General features: G+C 45.8%; 2 protein-coding genes across 2 annotated transcripts; both read right to left on the bottom strand.

Moving 5' to 3' along the window:
- On the bottom strand, positions 1 to 7,844 carry kcnk6 (potassium channel, subfamily K, member 6). Its single transcript, XM_084673828.1, has 3 exons — positions 7,377 to 7,844; positions 4,359 to 4,751; positions 1 to 2,102 (listed from the first exon to the last, which is right to left on the bottom strand). Exons 1-3 carry the CDS (start codon positions 7,690 to 7,692, stop codon positions 1,867 to 1,869), a joined length of 945 nt encoding a protein of 314 aa, XP_084529954.1. The 5' UTR covers positions 7,693 to 7,844; the 3' UTR covers positions 1 to 1,866.
- Positions 7,845 to 8,642: 798 nt separating this feature from the next.
- On the bottom strand, positions 8,643 to 16,580 carry LOC146257160 (uncharacterized). Its single transcript, XM_084674706.1, has 8 exons — positions 16,244 to 16,580; positions 13,880 to 15,773; positions 13,396 to 13,690; positions 12,632 to 12,904; positions 11,397 to 11,599; positions 11,005 to 11,129; positions 10,212 to 10,326; positions 8,643 to 9,782 (listed from the first exon to the last, which is right to left on the bottom strand). Exons 2-8 carry the CDS (start codon positions 15,527 to 15,529, stop codon positions 9,654 to 9,656), a joined length of 2,790 nt encoding a protein of 929 aa, XP_084530832.1. The 5' UTR covers positions 15,530 to 15,773; positions 16,244 to 16,580; the 3' UTR covers positions 8,643 to 9,653.
- Between the last annotated feature and the right edge of the window lie 455 nt (positions 16,581 to 17,035).

Here is a 17,035-nt window from a genome sequence, read left to right as displayed (position 1 = left end):
TTAACCAGGTGAAGTTTTTAATTGGCTGTGGATACATTACATGCATTTGAAATAAAATCTCACACTGTAATTAACTATCGATAAATACGCTATCATACAGGACATTTAACAGTTTTCAGTCAGTCTGCTGGGACAAACTACAACAAATACAGTATCAGGATTTATGATTCAGTATTTAGGTCGATTTAAGAGGAGCAGCGTCCTGTCATGGACGGAGAGGCATGAGCACCTGGCAGGATGTGAACAGTTAAAGTGCACTTCAGTAACGTTCCTACATTGCTCAATATGGACAGAATTCTTCAAAATATGATAGACTTATGATACATTTCCCAGAAATACGGTAGATTAATAAACCCAACTTCATTTCAAAAAATGTGCGCACGCACCGACTTGATCATCTTAAATTGTGCATGAGTAGAAATTCACCTCTTGATTTGTGAATTGTATTGCTGGCATATCATGAATACTTGAGCAGAAGCCACTATTGAGCGCTTGCATAGGGATAGTCTATATTGCCCACTACAATGTAATTGAAGTAAAACAATAACTAAAGCTAATTTTAATAAATTGCGTAAACACATTTTGGAAAAATCTTGCAATAAAAATCTGTTTAACTCCCAAGAACATTTTACAAATTAGGCCTCTGATCTTCAAACTACTTTCAGTACATGTTTTCGATTGAAGATCAAAGTCTGTATTCTTTTTCTGAGGGTGTCTGGGAAATCACCTCAAAACTCACAATACCAACAACACGTCCAAAATATCCACTAAATTGATATATGATATTGTACCTTGACATTTATCTCATACCGACACAAAGAAACATACATGCAATGGAAGTCGCATTTGGTATAATCTTGAAGTCTACCACCAAATACATCAGTAACATACATGGAAATCTCATAACCATCTATCATCACTTCCCTCCATTGAAACCTTTTAGCCCTGTCATTCCTGCAAACAATAAACATGTTGCAATACACACGCAGACACTGTAGGGGGCAGCACCACATAGGAAGCCAGCCCATGGTATTTTTTTTTTCTGCATTGCCAAACATGGTCTCAAAAAAGACCACTCTGGTGACCTGTGTGTTGTGTTGAATGTGTGTGTGTGTTGAATGTGTGCGTAGTGTTGAACGTGTGTAACAGTTGCCCTGACCAAAAGGCACACAGTTCCATCAGAAACAAACAGACACAAACACTAGATCCAACACAATACATTAGCATACCAGTTTGGTTTTCTGAACATAAGTCATACATTTTTGGTCAAGAGAGAATAACAGTATTTAAAAATAAACTCCTTGTCAATCCCTGCGTGATGTGGATGGGTACGTCGATGCTGAGCAGAGTGCCAAACCCAGCAGTGTCACACCGGGTGCACCTGCGTATCTGAAGAGGTCATGTTTCCTCTTTTTGGTCTGGTCAGGCTGCTGTAGCCTGTTGGTTCAGAGCCTGGCATAGGCCTTGTGGTCATGGCGGGTTGCCTGGTAACATTAAGGCTTTACTTTACAGCCCCCCCACCCCCAACACCTCAACTAGGATCCAAACTGTAAACTAGTCACCACCGACCTCCCCACATCAATGTGGAACATTGTAGACTAGCTGTCCTGGAACCTGAATGCAGGTGAATTACATGGTGTCACTATTCTGACGACACAGAAATAGAGAGAGAAAGAGAATGAGAAACAGGGAGAGATGGAGGGGGACAGACAGAGAGACAGCTAGCGAAACAGAGGACTGGGTCAGAGACAGAGAGAGAAAGAAAGATAGAGAGAGAGATAGATAGAGAGAGAGAGAGAGAGAGAGAGATAGAGAGAGAGAGAGAGAGACAGAGAGAGAGACAGACCTGAGCTACCCCGGGCTAAGCTATCTGTTGATGGAGTTGTATGAGAGCTGTGATCCGGGGTCTAGGGGCTTGCTGGCAGCCTTGTCAGCCTGCTGCTGGTCCTGTGGGCCGGCCTCCACGATGGGCGTCTTGTCCTCGTCCTCGTCTTCTTCACAGTGGGGCAGCTGCAGCATGGCAGTGAGGCCATGCAGGTCGGCCAGTTTGTGGAAGGCGCGCAGAACCAGGTACATCATCAGCAGGCCTAGGAAGAGGTAAACTGGAGGGAGGAGAGCAGGGTTAGTGTATCCATGAAGACACAGATGCCGAATTATGACTCTCTGACTGGCAGAATTGAGTAATATAAATAAAATAGTTTCAGTTAAAAGAGAGTTAAGGGAGAAGTGAAGTTGTGGCTTGTTTTGAGGAAGCTTTTCTGTCACATCAAGTCACAAGTTTTTATTAGCCTTGGGTCACTTGCTCGAGGATGAAAAGTTTTGTGTTTAAAACACATTATTTTCCAGCACAGGCAAATCCGCCTTGGAAACGATAACAACCAACGAGGTTAATCAGAGGGGATGTGACCTACATAGTGGCTGAAACCAGGCAACAAGCGAAGGGTAGGAACTGGAGCACTGGTTTAGCCAAGCATCCACAATCCTTTTGTCAAATCAAATCAAACTATATTTAGGCCGATATAGCCGTTCTCACAAGCTATTTGTGTGTTCTCAACAAATCCACCGTTCCTTCTCCTCGAGAGTTTCTGATGCAACATGGGTGGATAGTTGAAATCCTGCTTCCAACAACACTGTTTCAATCCAGATGTTTCCCAAGCTACAAGTCATTCCTAAAATGAATTGACACCCCCCCAAACTCATCAATAGAATACCTTGTACTGGACAGAACAGAGGGTTTATTTTCAGACAGAATAAGAGTCTCATTCCTAACTTAACCCAATTACCCCTAACAGTGATGGCTTGTGACTCTCATCATAATGCATTCTGGGACAATACAAGCCCTCAGAGAGCTACAAGTGGCGTGAGAGACAGGGATCGTTTACCCCCCTTTACTTTACAATTGGCAGCCTACTTGAAGCTGTTTCCTTCTTGACCTGTCAGGGTTAGTGCATGTGACCCGAACTGTGATGACCAACATCTCTGACAAATGAACGTTCAGACGTGGGTGTAATTATGAGATTGTAGACAGATACTGAATGAAGTTGCCACAGAGTGACGTCTCTTCAAAAGACATCTATACATGTTAAAATGGTTTTCACCCAGGTCATTGGCTGAAAATAGGAACATACATGAGGAGATTAGGACAAGCTGTTGCAGAGGCCAAGACTGCGTCACATGCAGTATCACTGAGCTGATGGTTTCAACTGGGTAAAAAAACAAGTCTCTTTAGGTTTGGAAATGGATGGAAGTATCCTTTTAACGGTTGTTCCTTTCACATGTTCTACCTTTCCTAAGAAATCAGACGTAAAAAAGTGAGCTGCTTCTCCACGTAAAAACAGGAAGATTAGTCTTAACTATTTTAATCCTTCCAACAAGAGCAACAAAAAACAACCTCATCCAGTTGCCGTCATTGAATGGAGTCAAGTTCACTTCACGTTCACTGTCTTGACTAACTGAAGTAAAAATAGCACTCAGAAGTGTTATTTCTTACAGAAGAGGTGCCACATTTTTGCTCCCATCCCACTGTGAGCTGCACTTCCCCCGCGGGCAGCTGTCAGAGCTGGACAGACCAATCAGACAGCTCTCTCTGACCAGACCAATCAGCCAGCTTGCTCTGACCATGCTAAGACATAGAGGTGCTTGAGAGTGCTAAAATCTGGCTTCTGGGTTGAACAAGTCACTCCTGGCAATGCTGTCCATTCTCTTGTTTATCTTCAGATGCATTCCAGTCTAAAAAGTTGATTCCTTCCTGTTGGACTCACATTCCTAGTACTAAGGAGATGAGGACTTAGTATGGGCATGAGGGCAAAAACTTTCTGAAACAGAACACAGCCCTCATCTCTGCTTCGCACAGCTGTGAAAACCACACCCAGGTCCAGTCACCCACAGTCCCAAACAAAATCCCTCACTAAAGATGCTTTGTCATCAAGGACAAGACCATGAACTCGATCTGGGGAAACAGAATACAGGATGTGTTGTGTGTGTTTATACAACCAATGGGGTTTTCATTGACCCGCCCACTAGTCAAATACACTCAGACACCTTTAAGTCACTGCCTCTGCAGTATACTGAGGACTGTCGTCATCGTAAAGAAACAGGAAGTTGACAGCTGAGAGCAGTGTTGCCGGCTCACAGACTCACCTGTGACAAGCATTCTGTAGAGTTGACCACAGATAATCAGATAGAGACAGAGAGAAAGAAAGAGAAAAAAAGAGAGAAAAAAGATTGAGAGGGAGCGAGCCAGCGAGAGAGACAGACAGACAGACAGACAGACAGACAGACAGACAAAAAGAAAGAAAGAAAAAGAAAGAAGACTGACATAGCAATGATGTACGACCAGGCAGGCAGAGACAACTCACCCATGACAGAGATCTTATAAAGAGGCCGGAGCCTCTGTCCTGCCTGCTCCCCTGGCACGTAGTCCCCGAGTCCGATGGTGCACAGCGAGATAAAGCAAAAGTACACAGCATCCAGGAAGGACCAGTTCTCCTCCAACGTGTTGAAGACCGCCGCAGGCACCATGAAGAAGCTCAGCACCACCACAACCGTCAGAACCAGGAAGTGGACCTCCGTGGCTGAGCGCTGGGTCAGGCCGGCCCGCTGGACCAGCCCCACGGGAGCGTAGACCAGCGGGTACATGAGGCGCTGGACGCAGGCCGTCAGCACCAGCATCGTGAACGGGACGCCCAGTAGGGCGTAGAAGATGGAGAACGCCTTCCCTGCATCTGAAAGAGGAGTGGTGTGCCCATAACCTGCGAGAGACAGAGAGAAGGGCAAGAAAAAAGGAAATGGAGGAGAAAATTCTTAGTTAAAATTCTGTTCATTTTACTTTAGCCTTGACACAGAACTTTACACTTGTTAATACTTTAGACAATGAGGACAAGTTACACACTTAATGTTAGGTTACTAGAACAAGAATATTCCAGATTTCTGTCACCGAACCATCACATATACTAGGTATATTTGCCAGGTCATAAAAGCAGACCGGTCAAACCAGTCACCACACAACAGGAAAAGTATGTACTGTTCCCGGATAGTTGTATTATTTTCATCAAGTTTTCCAGGATGACTCACCCCAGAGTGAGGCCTTTTACAAAGAACTGATAGCCATATCTGGTGTCCTCTACAATGAGAATACAAGATGGAAAATGTAATACATATTCTTGTTTTGTTTATTGGCTTTATTTATTTTGATCGAGACAGAGACAGAAAAGCAAGGAGATGGGGGAACCCTGCGGTAAGGCCTTACGCCTTTGTGCTACCTGCTCTGCTTGGTGAGTCAACGGGGAGACCAATCCTTGTTTTTCTTCAGTGAAAATGCTAAGACAAAGATAAAAAGAGTAAGAGACCAACAAAGCGAGAAAAGGAGAGGGAAAAGGAGAGAGAGACCAGGGGGAAATGATAACAAAGCCACCTATGTGTTTCTCCTTCACACAGCCATCAAAAGCAGTTATAATCCTGCCCTGAGAACAAGAATATGGATAGTGTGTTTATCTGAATACAGCCTCTGGGGCCCTCCTCACCCTCACACAAACACACAATCTTTGTCGTTCATCTAAGAGGCCCACTGGTCACAGTTAACCCTTGCACCGGTGGCCTTTTGACATCAAAATGAACAGACGTATAATGAATACAACCATTTCTTCAGGCTTCCCTTACCCCAAATGACCCTCTATATTAGGCACTCACATATATCCGTTTATGTAATTACTCAAAAGTCATAGGCTGAAGCTAAACAGAGACAAACAGACAACGCGGGGATCTCATTCCAGGGCCGGACGAAAGAAACGGCTCTGGAACACAAGGTGGGAAGGCACACAACAGTCAAGCAACACCTCAACACTCTGAAACACCAAGTCACAGTCAAACCCAGCCACTGTGACAAGCCAAAACCATCACCTTAGTTCATGAGAGGGAAAATAGAAATGAGCTACGAACGTCAATATGACTCGGTTCAGACAGAGAGAACAGGCTGAACTTTGCAGTGTATGTCAGCGAGGACAGCCACCTGTGGCCCAGTGCAGAAGGCGTGAAAACCTCTGACAAGCTCCCTTCGCATGTCAGGAAAAGGGGAGATATGCATGGCTGCAGAACCACAGTGGCTATGAGCTGACTGGAAGTCATAACTGCAACTGATGTTGGTTTGTGTGGTCAGCAAAAACCTGTTCTTTCTTAACCCCCCTGAGGTTGCATTCATGTCTGGGGGTCAAATGATGACCATGATGCTGTTGAGTACCTTGGAACCAGCTCTTATCCAGCAGATAAACCCAGCGATATGCACATCGGCCTCTCATCTGAAGTAATCAACAAGTCTGTAACATCCACTTGAGACCCATCACACAAATACTATACATGGAGGCCCATCAACCTGATTGAGTATTTCACGATCTAACAGTGCCTTGACATTTATAACTAGCGAGGACCAAGATATCCAGATTCACACAGAAATGCCAATTCTATACCATTTCTAGGGCATCCTGTGGATTTTCAAGCTAACACTGAAGTCAAATCGACAGAACTGTTCCTTCTGCTCCCAGGTCCAAAGTGCTGAGCAGTGACCCTACTTACGTTGCCCTGGTTAAATAGATAACGTGTCACTTATGTATTTGCATGTATTTCAGTGTAATGGTGATAAACCATTTGCATGACTGAACAGGAAAGCCCTGTAGACCTTATATTTAGCCACATGTGTAATCCTTTGGTAGTATGTAACCCTAACATCTTAACTCCCCTCAAACTCCACAAAGGCTGATACCATAATGGGAGCATATGGCAGTCTCAGTGTCAGAGATGTGTTTGGTGATGGACCTTTGCTACATTCTAGATCATGACTAGCGTTCTGTAGCTGCCTGGACAAGACACCTTGAATGTTTATGGACGGGGTTTCTGTCTGCCTGGTAACATAAAGTCAGTTAGATACGCTACTTTTAAACAACTTGCACTGATCATAGTCGAGATTGAGATAAGAAAGGGTTGAGTGGTATTGGAAAACCGTTCAAAACGCCGAAAATTATGCCTGCTTATAGATATAACGGGCATGTTAGTGCTGACAACGGATGAACAAAACACAGCAAGATGTGAAGGGGACACTTGTCCCGCACGCGTCTTCTGGAAAATAGCGATGCTTGATTCCTAAAATGAGGCGCAATGGTCGGTAAACAAAAACACATGCATGGAACTAGTAGGAAACTGCACATTTGTCAACATCGGAATGGCGACAGGACATTAAGAGCTACATAGCCTAGTCTACGTGGCATATTTGTGTAGAAATTAGCCCTACCTATTAAAATGAGACCTACATCATTTGTTTTCTTACTCCGCTGAGTTTCGGGTTGGACAAAAACAACAAGGAAACAACACAATTATGAACGGCTTACCGACTGTTGTTACCAAAGTGTTGGCAAAGAACAAAGAGGAAGCCAGATCCCAGTTTGAATCCAGTGAGGAATTCCGCAGGATAGACACTCCATACTTGTTGGCCTCCAAAACTTTTACCAAAAATATATCGAGCGAAGAATCATTTATGCAACTTTGATTAAGAAACTCTTGTCGTAACGTTTCTATGTCAAGTTTAAGTTGTTCCTCGACTGGCCGCTCTATGCTGGAGAAAACGAGTGCCCCAAGCATCAGATAGGTCACGTAGAAAAGTATTAAGCCTACGAGCAGAATCCATGATTTGCTCAGCGAAGACATCTCTCTAACAACGCTATCATCTGTCTAACTGACTGCGTCCCCCGACTACCTCCGGTCTCGTCTCTCAGGAAGTTTGTCTCGTCCTCATCGAACACCTCCTTGTCACTCTCTCCTCCACCCACTGCTAGAAGTTGGCCAGCCATGGGGTGTGTTCACAGACATAACTCTAATATGACAAGCAGTAGGCCTACAACTTCCTATTAGCAGTAATGGACCGCGTAATAGGCCTATCTTATGAAAAACGATAGTTTACTAGTATGATAATACAATTTAGTAAGAGTGCCACCACTCAAAAATGTAAAACCTTCCCTTTCCAATTGCCTGTTTGTTTTCCAGATTATAGTGAGTAAAACAACACAACTATCCTACTATGAACAAATGAAAACGAGGGTTTAGAATCATCATGAGGCCTTGACCTGGTGAGTTAATCTACATCTCGTTTAGTTACACCTCAAGTATCATGTTAATACAGATAATACACATATCTTGTTTATCCTAGCCTATGGCCTTTTACAGTAATAATAGTGTAAGCATGTGATCCGAGGAGAAAATGGATCACATGCTTGCCTGTGACTAAGAGAAAATAGAACATAGCAGGCAAATGCTTACAATCGTAGAGGAAGCCAATCGCCCAGCTGTGTTATGCAGACTTCAGACAGCTCGATACTTTACTAAAGGTCATTTCAGGCCACAAACTCGCCTACTTTTCACCATGCGAACCAGCCATGGAACTAGCGCTCTTATCTGGTGGTGATGCAGGAACTCTGACTCAGCACATTTCTGTTAACCATTTCAGCACCGTAGACCTGTCTTATCATGTAGTTTACAATATATTCTCAGTTGACTTTGTCAAAGGACTTGACCATGAACTTGGGTAGAGAGACCTTTAGTTATGTTCAGTCAACCGCTTCTCCTAGACATTGTTCCAGAGACGCTGATCGCAGATGATGAACAGAAGTCAATTGTGGTGTATCATTTTATTACATCAATTAACAAGTTGACAATCTCGTTTTCTTTTTCAAAATGAACTCCGAAAATATTCATCTTTTTCTGGAGGAATTCATATTTTGTACAAATGACGACATATGCTATATTTAACTTTTTTTCTAGTTTGATGATTAAATGGGCCCACAGACAAAGAAACAAGATGAAACAAATATAATATTTAGACGTGTTGTGATGATTGCTTGTTTGCTTCTGCTCTAAAAACAAACTAGTAACTTCATTGTTAATGATGAATATTGAATCATATTCAAGTAAATCTCATTCTCACCTCAGCCAGGCTCTCCCAAGGTACAGTAAATGTAAGCCTAATGTTTGATCTGCAGCTGTGTCAGTAAACATATTCATACTAAAGTAGTGTCTGTAATAATAAGAAAATTGATACATTTGTCCTGTCTGCCACAGTGTTTGTAAAACACAGTAGACATGCATATAGTGATAAACTGTTGAAAACAACATTGCATGATGAGACAGAATTGGTGTTTGTAATTGTATGTGTGTCTTTATTCCTTCCTTTGGGAGAGTGAGCGGATGAAGTTGTAAACAACCTTTCCATAACACTGCAACCTTATGTTGCATAACCGCTTTCCTACATTGTTCCTTTCATTTTTCCCCTGCAAGCAGTAACGTGGATAACAACAATTGCTTTGTCTTCACAGGGCCAGTCAAACTTCCCCTAATTACATAACAAAGGCATATTGTTTTATGAGAGGGTTGAAATGAGTCAAGTTACAGTAAAGGCAGAGCCAAAATGGAGGATTGTCCATAGACAAGTGCACATGATCTGTTCAATCAAAAGTCAGCACACATGTATCGATCGATCCTTACAGGGATAGCGGGGTGGGCTGAAACATTGAAATGGTTCATTTTGCCCCACAGGACTGAAAATGACGTAATGTCTTGACGATTGGCAAAGCACAGTCCGAACAAGGAGCACACTAGGAGTCTGGCTGAGCTAGCTACTCCATGATGTTTTTGTTATAGTCATAAGATACCCATCTCTTCCCGGTGGTCGAAGCATACTGATTGGATGAGGGAAGGCCAAGAGATGGACTGTGATTGGTGGACTGAATCCCAGAGATGTAGTCCTGAGAAAAGACCAAAGAAAGTAGTCACGCTTTGTTAGGTTTTTTGGGACTATGGTTCAATTCTGACGATAAGTTCACGTTTGTGGTAAGTTGCTATACACACACATAAACTCAGGGCCTCACATGCTTCAGTATTTGACTGCTAATTCACACATGCAGTGAACGTACAGTACAGACTCATTATCACTGAACTGAGGTTATGTGTACAGGTATCCACTGTATGTGCTTTAAGTTTGCTCATTGGAAGTCAGTGTACCGTTTTTCATTCATATGATGATCTACAGCTAGGTTATATGATGTCATGTTTTCTATAACTTCAATAATTCTACCAGGGTGGAGAAAAGAAAGATATGTTGTTTTTACATCATATGGACGGTGGATTGATGGAAAACGAAATAAGCTGTAGGTGGTGTGATTGACTCCACTCACTCTGGCATGCTGGTCCAGATGCAACGACTGCAGAAGCAGCTCACAGGACACGGCATTGGCCCTCTTGTACCGCCAGCCAATCATCTTGTTCAGGTCATGGAACCCGTCCAATAGCCTGCAGCACCAGGACCAAAGCAAACCAATCACACGCATGAGGGGAGGGAACAAACTAACCACATATCAGAATTACATACACATTAACCTCTGGGACGTTTATTGAGAAACTGTCACAGCTTCATTAAAATGTATGTTGATTTTCTGCGTGACATAACCTTGACTGTGGCTGTTGATCTATGGCCGGAACTCAACAACAGGGGATTTTTAAAATCCAAAATTGAAGGTTGGGAGGGAGGCAAGAGGACTCGTTATCCATCTGATTTCACATGTTGAAGTTTGTCATGTACAGTGTCAAAGGGCGTCAGATAAAATGCTTATTAACCGACGTGCATTGGCATCTTAGCAACTTGCTTGAGGATCACTGCTTATTTACTTCCTGCAAGGATATTTTTCTATTTATTTCTGTAAAATTGTAGGTCATATTAGCTTTTAAAGTTGATTTCCATATAATTTAAAAAATATATACTTTAAGACCTTGATTACAGGTATTATATTTAATAATTTTTCAGTTGCAATTTGATTTATATATTTAAATACAAACATATAAACATGTATTAAATTACAAGACATTGATTGCTTGATAAGATACTTGATTTATCTATGTTACTATAAAAACTCTGAACAAAGTGAGTGTTGGACCAGACTTCCCCTCTCTCTGGTACCCTGAGCCCCTTACCGGAGGTCGTCCGTTGGGCTGGGCTGAGCCGGGACCCCCCTGAGGAGCTGTGTGAGTGTGGGAACCACCTCCTCCTCCACGGAGGAGGAAGGCAGGCAGGGGAAGACCTCCTGGAACACAGTGTTCTTGAAAGAGATAAAAGTCACAGATATATGTCACATGACTTGACACATGACTTGACACATGACCACGTGTGGCTCCATCTTTCAAACCTGCTGAAATGTGTTCATTTGTAGGGTCTGGTGACTCTACTTTTGTACTTGTGGAGGAAGTTAAACTGACAGAAAGGCCATTTTGTTCCGAAATGACTGAGGAGGTTCGTTCTAAGATCGTTTTTTCACCACAGAACAAAATTCAGAGTTGTGTTTGAGGTGTGTCAGGGTTCACTGTACCAGATCCTGCTTGGTGGGCTGTCTATCTCCGGTCTCCTCCTCAGCACTGCTGGGCCACCACTGTCCCGCTGCGTCCCGCCCCTCCAGCCCCACAGGATCCTTAGGGAAGGCTGTCCATGTCTCCTCCGATTGGTGGACCGAGCTGTCTGTCCAGCCTGACGTCCAATGGGCAGACTCGTCTGACTTTAGATGGTTTTCAAGTACTGTATGGGGACAGGGAGGGTGTATTAGTTCCCTACCTCACACAGCGACTTGCCTGGCTTTCCCTGGCCATAATTACACACACCACGCAGTCGTCCCTGAGGTGTGGGGACATGGTGTATGCTACAAATAGACCCATGTTTTTCAGGCTGTGTCCTCATTAAAATGACCTGAATGGACAAAGTGTTTTGTGTTTGTGTGATAGTTATTCAGGTGTTCAGGGAAGTCCCGGCACTCAAACCACAAAGATGCTTTTAGAATGTTTGTCAGAGCTAGTTCAATCTAACCTGGTTATCTATCCTTCTCTCTGGATCAACTTCCAGTGTCTCTGTCTCTTTAACGCAGAACCCTGTGGCCTAAGGCTAACTAAGACTTACAGCCCAAAGCCTTCACAACAACCCACCCCCCCTCTCCTCCCACACACACACGCACACCCTGCACCTTCACAACAACCCACCCCCCCTCTTCTCCCACGCGCACACACACACCCTGTCCCTTCACCCTCCAATCTCTCCTCAGTAGAGCATTAAATCATTAATACCTTTATGCGAGTTAGAGAGAGGAGAGGGTGAAGGAAGGGAGAGATGAGGAGAAAACGAAATACTGAGAGAACAAGGGAGAATCAGAGGGAGAGTGAAGAGAGAGAGAGAGCGAGAGAGTGATGAGAGAGAAAGAGACAGCGAGAGAGAGTAAGAAACAGCGAGAGGGAAAGGGCCTCTTGAATCCAGGTCGACCAGACTAGCTGATTAGTATACGCCCTGAGCTCTGGGATTGACTTAATGCTCTGGCTATTGTTAAAAAGCAAAACCAAAAGAGACGAGTCACTCACTTCTGCCTTGTTGAAAAACACAAATCCTCTAGTCTCCGCTGTTTTAGACACTTGCTCTTTGAAAGCTTCTGATGTGATAGTTCTAATTCTGGTATGCTTTTTAAAAATATTTTTGAGTGTTTGTTGTGGGATTGTGAACCTGTCCCTCTAATATATGTTTAGTCACTGTATTAGTGTGTGTGGGTGTGTGTGTGTTTGCACTCACCAGCACTGTCTCCGTTCCCACAAGGCACTGGAGGTGATGTGACAAAACTGTCCTCCCACGATGACTCCTCCCCCGCCTGCATGAACAGCCCAAAGTCGTCCTCTTCCTCCTCTTCCTCCTCCTGTCCCCTCTCCACAGACCCCCCTACAGAGGCCACCTTGCTGCCCTGCTCATGCTCCCGGGTCGCTGCATTCTGGAGCTCTGCCGAGGCCCCTCCCTCTGCCTCCCTCACCCCCTCCGGACAGGGGAGGCCCGTTGCCATGACGGCCAGGGGGGAGGATTATGTGGTGAGTGTGTGACAGAAGTAGCAGTGCAGCCTAGGGCAACAGGGCCCAGAGAAGGGGTGTTGCATGACTGACCTACTGAGTCTACCTCTCCCTCTGCCTCTCCGCCTCTCTCTCCCTCTCCTTTACTCTCTACCTCTCCCTCTATCTCTCCCTCTCTCTCTACCTCTCCCTCTCTCTGTCCCTCTCCTTTTCTATATACCTCTCTCTCTCCCAGTCCTTTACTCTTCACCTCTCCCTCTCTCACACCCTCTCCTTCTTCTTCTCTCTCGCTCCACCCTCTTTCTCCACTTCTTTTTTCTTCTATTGGGGCTGCAGGTGGAGCTACTGGACATGCCACCTCTGGCCTACATTCCTTTTCTTTATCTCCGTTCCTCTCCTCCATTCCTAACTCCCCCACTGTATCCCGAGGCCTAAACTCCTCCAATGCCTCAGTTCTGATCACTTCTGTGCTAAACTCTCTTCCCGGTGACTTGCTACTATCCTCCACTAGCACTTCAAACTTCCCCTTCCACTCTTCTGTTTGATCATCCTCATCTGACTCCTTCTCCTGGTTCAACTCCTTTGGCGTAGACTCCTCATCTGACTCCTTCTCCTGGTTCAACTCCTTTGGCCTAGATTCCTCATCTGACTCCTTCTCCTGGGTCAACTCCTCGGGCCTACACTCCTCATCTGACTCTTTCTCCTGGTTCAACTCCTTTGGCCTAGACTCCTCATCTGACTCCTTCTCCTGGTTGGACTCCTCTGGCCTAGACTCCTCATCTGACTCCTTCCCCTTTGTGATCAGTTGGGACTCCTCTCCGCTCTGTTCCGGCTCTATCTCCTTCCGGCAGTCCCCAGTCCTCCCAGTCCTCCCGGCCTCCAACTCCTCCTCTTTCTCCTCCTCAAACCCCTCCTGTCCAGCTTCACCCTCCAATCCATAGGCTGTTGCATAGCCACGTTTGAACACTTCCATCGGCCTAACCTCATCATCAGTGACCTTGCACGGGGTCTCCCCAGATGGCTTGCAGAGGTCTCCGACCTCTGGTGAGGTCGACTGGACCTCAGCGTCCAAGAGTTCACTCCCATCGTCATCGACCCTCTCTCTCTCCTCAGTCACTGGGTCTGTCTCGTCTGGAGGATATTTCACACAGTGCTTTATCTCGACGTGGTGTACAACGTCTAAGCTACTCTCCTTATCTACGAGTTCACAGCGGGTGTTAGGCTCGGCTCTGAAGGTGCTGCCCTCTGCAGGACAGGAGCTCAGTGTGGCGGCCGAGGTTGAAACCAACGTGCAGTGGTGTTTCTCTAGGGCTTTAACATGCATGCACTCAACCAACCCACTCAGGCCTTGCCTCTCTGCTCCATCCATCCCCTCCGACTCCATCTCCGACTCCACATGATCCACAACCCAATCTGCGCCTTCCTCCAAGCCCTGTGAGTCTCTCTGCGTTCCCCCGAAAACACTGCAGCTGCCTGGGTCTTTCTCCTCAGTTCCGGTGGGCTCCTCCTTTGTCTTCTCCTCCTGGAGGTCTGTGTGGAGGGAGGTCTGTGGAGACAGCTCTCTCTGTGAGTCAGAGCACTCCGTGTCATTCTGGTCTTCAGCGACAGGGCTGCAAGGTTCTAGGTCAGCGCCGGCTGGAGGCGCGGATGACTCATGCCCTGTTAACCCCACGTGTCCAATTCCCTCGCGCGCTTCCTCTTCCTGCTGCTTCATCCTTTCCACCGTATCGCCGCTCTGTCGATGGGTTGCCCCCTCACTTCCACCCTGCCCCGCACCTCCACCCCTGCTGCCCTGCCCCCCGTGCCTCCTGGGGCAGCGCGAAGAGCTCTGGGTTGGAACGTTGTTGCTTCTGGGGCTCCTGGACCCCCCTTGGTCTTGTTTGCCCCTCTGACCGTCCGGATCTGTCCTGAGGAGGCTTGCTTTGTCCCCTTCTTCCTGTTTCCCCTCTCTGGGGGAAGCTCTGAGTTCCTGTTCCTCTGGAACGTTCTGGAACGTTCCATCAGAGAGGGGTGCAGCCGGTGGCCTACAGGACGTCCTCCACCTCCGTCCGTGACGCAGTTTTATTCGACACGCCCCCTGAGCCCCTCCTCTCTCCCCGTTCGCTGATCTTCCAGCATTGGCTCCTCCTGCTACCCTCTCCTTCAGCCAGCCGCCCACCAGGGTGGAGGCGGACTCATGCGGGTGGCGGCCCTGGGAGCTGGCCGTGGAGTACAGACACCTCCCACCCTCCGTCCGAACTACCAGGCAGCGCGTCTGGGTCTGACCACCCCCTTCTGAGGCCTTCAAGGTGGCCACCGTGACAAGAGCCCCCAGCCCAGCCTGCCTGGAGTCCATGGGAGGTAGCCCCAGTCCGTAGCCCAGCCGACCCCACTCAGCAGCGGGGTAGAGATCCGCAGGCCGGAGACCCGGAGCACAGGAGGATGGAGCAGGGGTCCTCCTGCGGTTCTTGGAGCACAGGGCCCAGGCACGAAGCCCCCTGACCAGGGGAATGTCTCCCAGCTCCAGCCGGCCAGCACCAAAGGGCAGGCTGGCCTTTGGGCATTGTTGGACAGCTGGTCTGGGAGATGCAGCCATATCCAGACATGGATAGTTGTTGTTGTTGTTCTGCTGGAGCATAGCTGTGGGCCTCATAGGAGTCAGTTAACAAGGCAAGGCGTATGAGATAATGTGTGACCCCCCTCTGACTAAGATGTCAGAGGAGTGGGTGCTGTGAAGTATGTGGGATCAGAATATCTGGTCACTGTGTGGTTGCGAGGGATCTTCAGTGACTGGGATGTCAACATCTTTCTCCGTCGGGCTCCACAAGCTCACTGTATCTCCATTGGGAGAGATCAGTCATGTAGCTAGTCCAATATACAAGACACAAGTAAACAACCTACAAAGAAAGAAGCACGTTCAATCATAGGCTCATAATTGAAAACAAGATTCAATAAGTCATTTCATCTCCAGGAGGATGTTACTGCACACAAGGTCTAATAATCCAATACAGCAACAGATCAATATTAGCAACAGCCCACATTGAAGATTGGATAGCTTGGTAGGCTATGGTTGTGGATCACTGACATGTATAAAAAACTGTAACCATGTACAATGTTCTTTCAATTTGATTAATGGTTTAAGGCGAATTATTTTGAAAATAATGTATTACAAATAATAAGGAGAACGTCCAATGATAACAGAATAAAAGCCCACAGTTGATAAGATAGAGAAATGTGGGTTTATCATGGCCTATGTTTCGACAACGGCTCAGTCTATGAAGTATTTCATGTTAGCTATCCATTTACATGCACAACCATCACTACCACCATGATCAATGGATGTATCAGGGTCGTTTGGTTTTCTTACCTCAACATGCTACAATTCCCAGAATGAATGTAGACATTTAAATCGCCGATTTGTCTTTATCTTTAACATGTATTTGTTAATACGCTAATCGGTTTCTGAACCTCCCGGTAGCCTATAGGTTACGACTCTTATTGTAGCTCTACCGAGCACGCCTCTCTTACCGTCGGACTGAAAGCGTCTATTACATTACACAATCAATAGCCCAAATTAGCTGACACTAAACGTCCTTCTTGGAGGCATCGAACTCCAAATGCAGTTACAAATAAAATCTTTTTTTTCCAAGGGCCTCCGTACGATCAACCTATCCGCGGCAATAGCAGACGCATCTTTACCGCAGTAGCCTAGAGTGCGTGCACTGAACAGCCACGATGACGGCAGGCTATTTAACTTGCATCCCACACAGACGAATACGCAGAGTCGTATCACCAACATCGTCTTTGAGCAGCCTACTCGTGAGTAAGATCGAGTGGATACAAACACACAAAAGCACGACACTGGGTCGCATCCTTGCATCTCACTTTTATGCCCGTGTAAAATCCAAAAATCTCCCAGGAGTTTTACATTATGAATTTTAGATCATGAATAGTCTTGTAAATGTAATTGGTCCTAGTTTGTCAAGTAGGCTACGTGTTCGCTTCATTTGGGATACGTCAGAATGATGCAGGTTATAAAAAGGGATCATAGTAACACACCTGCTATATTACTTCCAGACATTCATGTCTGACTGTTTGCGTAAAAGGGTTGAACCGAGGTAAATAAATCGGCTATGCAGACTGAAACAACTAAATATTC

The sequence above is a fragment of the Hypomesus nipponensis genome, chromosome 15 (assembly GCF_054491055.1).
Source record: "Hypomesus nipponensis isolate SF chromosome 15, ASM5449105v1, whole genome shotgun sequence".
NCBI classification, from domain to species: domain Eukaryota; kingdom Metazoa; phylum Chordata; class Actinopteri; order Osmeriformes; family Osmeridae; genus Hypomesus; species Hypomesus nipponensis.
The sequence above is the reverse complement of the archived record's forward strand: the minus strand, read 5'-3'. Positions and strand labels throughout refer to the sequence as shown.

What these genes read in the sequence shown, in the direction of transcription:
- kcnk6 (XM_084673828.1), bottom strand. Translation starts at nt 7,692, where the DNA reads ATGTCTTCGCTGAGCAAATCATGGATTCTGCTCGTAGGCTTAATACTT. An exon ending in CACTTTGGTAACAACAGTCG is followed by an intron (nt 4,752 to 7,376) that starts GTAAGCCGTTCA and finishes TGTCTCTCGCAG; the next exon opens with GTTATGGGCACACCACTCCT. An exon ending in TTATAAGATCTCTGTCATGG is followed by an intron (nt 2,103 to 4,358) that starts GTGAGTTGTCTC and finishes TCCTCCCTCCAG; the next exon opens with TTTACCTCTTCCTAGGCCTG.
- LOC146257160 (XM_084674706.1), bottom strand. Translation starts at nt 15,529, where the DNA reads ATGAGGCCCACAGCTATGCTCCAGCAGAACAACAACAACAACTATCCA. An exon ending in GCAAGGTCACTGATGATGAG is followed by an intron (nt 13,691 to 13,879) that starts GTTAGGCCGATG and finishes CTGATCACAAAG; the next exon opens with GGGAAGGAGTCAGATGAGGA. An exon ending in ATCTGGACCAGCATGCCAGA is followed by an intron (nt 9,783 to 10,211) that starts GTGAGTGGAGTC and finishes GTCTTTTCTCAG; the next exon opens with GACTACATCTCTGGGATTCA.